Genomic DNA, 4,410 nt, shown 5'->3' on the forward strand with positions numbered 1-4,410 from the left:
ATTGTTAGGTGTAAGATGCGTTGTTATTAACTATATGGTACTACACGGATACTGCTGAACGTTAGGATAATTAAACTTAAAAATACTACAGTAGCTAGCGCAATCAATCATAAGAAACGCTATAGTACCGGTGTCAGAGTTTAGAAATGCTATAAAAGAACCCGTATTTCATCGCTTTTCGGAGTCAGTTAAAGCAAGGCACAACTCTGCTAATTATAAATTGTTGAAAGCAAGCGAAGAAAACCCAACATAGGGCGATAGCTGCTACACAATCAATCAAGATAGGCAAGACCTTGAACAGCAAATTAATACCACTACTTTTACGGTAGTAGAAATAGCCGCCTTAAGTAGATAGTGAAGTTTGTTACAGTCAAACTAATAAATAGATCAATCAGATATATATCTCATTGTCGCCTAACTACTATAACTCGGTACTGTTTACATTCTAAGTTAGAAAAATAATTCCAGCTGCAAATTGGTTATTTTTCTCGTTTATGGGTTCGAATTTGTAATCACTACTTGAATCAGTATATAAATTAGCTTGATACCGTTATGAATTTATTTACTTTCAATGGCAATCATCACAACTACCTTTAGCTCATTATTTTCTAGCAATTACACCTCTCTCGTGCCTCCTCTTCACTAAATTATGAGCTCAAATTTTATAGATATAACAATTAATTTACGGCAAACCTACACAGCTATCAATACACATTACTTAAATAACATTATAAATAGATGTAGCACACCGTCAAGCTAGTTGCAAGTATTTATTATCTCTTTATTAATACATGCTTGTTAAATTATCTAACAAATGCCATATGGCGATGATTAAATAATTCTCTTGCATTATAATAATGTATCGTACTTTAGCACACACGAGGTACAAAATGCACTAGCATCAAGGCAGTTGATTTAGATAATTCAGCTTTATCTAAATAAACGGCATTAGAACTTTGAAATAGCATTATTATCGCATCTTAATGCAGTTCATATAATTATTTTATGCCCATAACCAAATGTATTTTTAATAATAATTAATAGAGTCATCATATAGATAACTCCTATACTGTAGATTTAGTAAATATTTATTTACATTCAATGTTATCATGAAACCAAAAGGCAACAAAAATTATGCTATAACAACAGCGTAATAATTTTTCGCGATCAGGTCATTTGTTGTTCTTCTACGCTATACAAGAATATCGTAAGTCTATCTATCGATACTAAGCAAAGTTCAGATATATTCTACTGAGCGATAAAGATCACCCCCACACGCTAAGCTTAATCGACTTATGATCTGATCAAGCAATGTACGAGTATACACGTATAATACGCATATGCCGCACCGTTACTCTAAATCATTTCTGTCGTAAAATACTGTTGATAGAGTTAATTTTTTCTCTTCTGGCATAATCCACAGAATTAGTTCATGCAGTTGATAACAATCTACTTTAAATCCTTTAGAGATTTCATTATCCAGTATTAATTATAAAATTTGATGTTGTCATGGTATTAACAGAAAAGACTAGTTTACGAAAATCTACTTGCACCTTATATAAAGTGACGTGCATTCGCATATCAGCTACACTTTTAAAAATAATGATAATTTCATTCTGAAATTCGGATGAAAGCATACATGAAATTTATTGATAGGTTTAACGCGATAAATAATAATTACAAGACTAATTCATCAGAAATAGATTCCATGAAGCTTGTCATAAATTCGCAATTTCATTTAGAGGATACAGTGTTGGTTAAATAAACAATTACAATATCTGTTGAGAAGTATGGTAATTGCAGTTTTGCCATCATATTCACAAATCTGTCATTTAGATATTAATACTGGAAATGATACAATTATGAGTATTTAACTCAACACAAGAAATTTACATTTCGATTCATCAATTTACGTTAATATATGTATATATTTACATGTACAGAGTCTAAACACGAATAAAATTGAACTAAAATTTTTGATAAATGCCGCTCTTTTATAGATTTCACTTACTGTCGATATAGTCGAGTTATATATATGTCACAAATTGATTCGCTATTAGGTTAGTTGCGCCATCTTATATCGGAAATGGGTAATAAAAAGTCATGTAGTACCAATTCAATGTACAGGAACTTCAATAATAATATCAATTACTTTGTACAATTTAACGTCGTCGTAGCGCAGATAAAATACTTTTATCAATAACTGAGTTATAAAATTACTTACTGTAAGAATTAGAACTCATACCAAGTACCTGAATAAGATTATTAACTTGTTCATTGCAATGAGACAATGTACAGTAATATTTAAAAATATAATCCAAGCTTGCAAGGATAAAAAATTTTTAAAATGAGGCATCTCTTCTGTATATTTCCTTACCAAGTTTGCGCACAACACGACGACGATAAACTAATCTACAAAAGGCTAAATTAAATTAAATAATCGGTTGAGATTTCTTCATCTCAATGTCTAGCTTGGCTAGATTCTTCTTTATCCGTAATGCTGTTAATCTTGCCGGCGCAGACTGATGCCAACATTCAGATAGAACTTGACCAATAACTCGCATATGCTATAATTGTTAACAAGGATAAAAAAAGCGATTACACCTAAGATAACAGTTATAGCTATATCTTTCATGTTGCGATAACACTTACCGCATCCCTAATCCATACATCATATATTGGTGGCCGTGTGTTTTGCAGCACTACAACCTCCTTCATTATTTCAAAACCTGGGTCCTGCGGTACCTTATCCCAATAAGGTAAATGGTGTTCAACTATTCGATCATCATCGTCTATTATAGAGAGTGTATACACATATGTATCAAAAGATAGTTCTAACTATTTATAGGAAAATGCAAACAATTCAAACGTAAGGAAAAGCAATAATTATTTACCGTTGATAACGCTGCAAATGCATATTTCCCACAATACAAGACCAAAGGAGTAAACATCTGCCCTTTTAATGTCTTCAAATTTAGCGGTATTCAAAGTATCATTTAGAACTTCTGGAGCCATGTATCTTTTCGTGCCTACTCGCTTGTTTGGAGCAATATCTACTGTATCTTTTTCGGAATCATAGCGCACAGCCAAGCCTAATAACAAGTAATATTAAGTAGAACAACGTTGATCTAGATTAAATTAGACAGTAAAATTTTAAACCTGAAGTTTATTTTTCCTACCCAAATCTCCAATACAGCAAGTCTTGTCACGTTTAACGAGAATATTCCTGGATTTGATATCGCGATGAGCTATAGCGGGCTTACCTTGTTTACCAACAATTTCCGCATGCAGATATGCTAAACCACTAGCAGCTGACAAAGCTAATCGAATCATGTCAAATTTATCGCAATACTGACCCTTTGAAAATTAAGATAATAGAAAACTAAGCAGTGAGCAATAATATGTAAATTTTATTGGTTGTACCTGTAGATAATCATACAACGATCCGAATTCATGATAATCTGTTACGAGATATAACTGAGTAACACTTTGGCTACCCATAATGTCAGAAGCGATGTAGCCTAAGATATTTTCATGTCTCATTAATGTTGTTTCATAAATTTCAGTTTCTCTTCTCCACGACGCTTCCTATAATTGATATTTAAAATTATTGTTACATAAGCGTCTAGAGCAAATTCAAGCATAAATACAGCACAGTGTATGAAATGACCTCTATTGAGTAAAATATCTTAACAGCAACAAATCCACCGCGCCATTTTGCCATCCAAACTTCACCAAATCTTCCTCTTCCAACGGCTTTTACTAAAGTGATCTCTTTAGCAAATGTTCTCTTGACCTATTTTAAAGATTGTGGTTATCTATCGTACAACTTGCATTCTAATAATCCCATTCGCCTACATTTAATGAAATATAATTTTACCATCAACGGCCTTCCAGCGCCTGAACCCGAAGTAACTTCACTATAAATTTTATATGATTCCATAGTCGCTGCACTTGTACCATTTCCATCATTCATATTTAAATCTAAGCTAGAAGACGACTCCCGCTGATATTTTCGCTTAAACCTATATTGAATGAATATGAGCGTTAAAGAACTTCTTGAGAAAATTTATTTTTTCGGGCAAAGGCATTTACGCTGAAAACCAATAAATGATCTAACGTTCTATTTATCACAAAATGTGAACTTTATTAAAGAACACTGTATAGGTAAATTCTTTTACCTTAGATAGAGATAGCCGGTGGCTAATACGATGAAACTAGTACCAATAGCAGAACACACAATTAATGCGATATCACCACTGTCGATTGGTCTTTGGGTGCTTTGAGTTCCTAAAAAAAAGGAATTACACGCGTATTGGTTGTGTTGAGGCATCTACGTAATTTTTCTATTACTTTCAAGAATCAATGATCGACGATATTACTACCACGTGATGTACAAAAGTCTAATTA

At 32.7% G+C, this 4,410-nt stretch overlaps 1 protein-coding gene across 1 annotated transcript; it reads right to left on the reverse strand.

The window, feature by feature from the left end:
- Positions 1 to 2,432: 2,432 nt before the first annotated feature.
- Positions 2,433 to 3,943, reverse strand: TRIADDRAFT_27560 (uncharacterized protein; the record flags this gene model as incomplete). The annotated part of the gene is made up of 7 exons (XM_002114445.1): positions 2,433 to 2,567; positions 2,653 to 2,774; positions 2,895 to 3,092; positions 3,180 to 3,357; positions 3,424 to 3,588; positions 3,671 to 3,796; positions 3,881 to 3,943. 7 exons carry the CDS (start codon positions 3,941 to 3,943, stop codon positions 2,433 to 2,435), a joined length of 987 nt encoding a protein of 328 aa, XP_002114481.1.
- Positions 3,944 to 4,410: the final 467 nt, after the last annotated feature.

The sequence above is a fragment of the Trichoplax adhaerens genome, genomic scaffold (assembly GCF_000150275.1).
Source record: "Trichoplax adhaerens TRIADscaffold_7 genomic scaffold, whole genome shotgun sequence".
Taxonomy (NCBI): domain Eukaryota; kingdom Metazoa; phylum Placozoa; class Uniplacotomia; order Trichoplacea; family Trichoplacidae; genus Trichoplax; species Trichoplax adhaerens.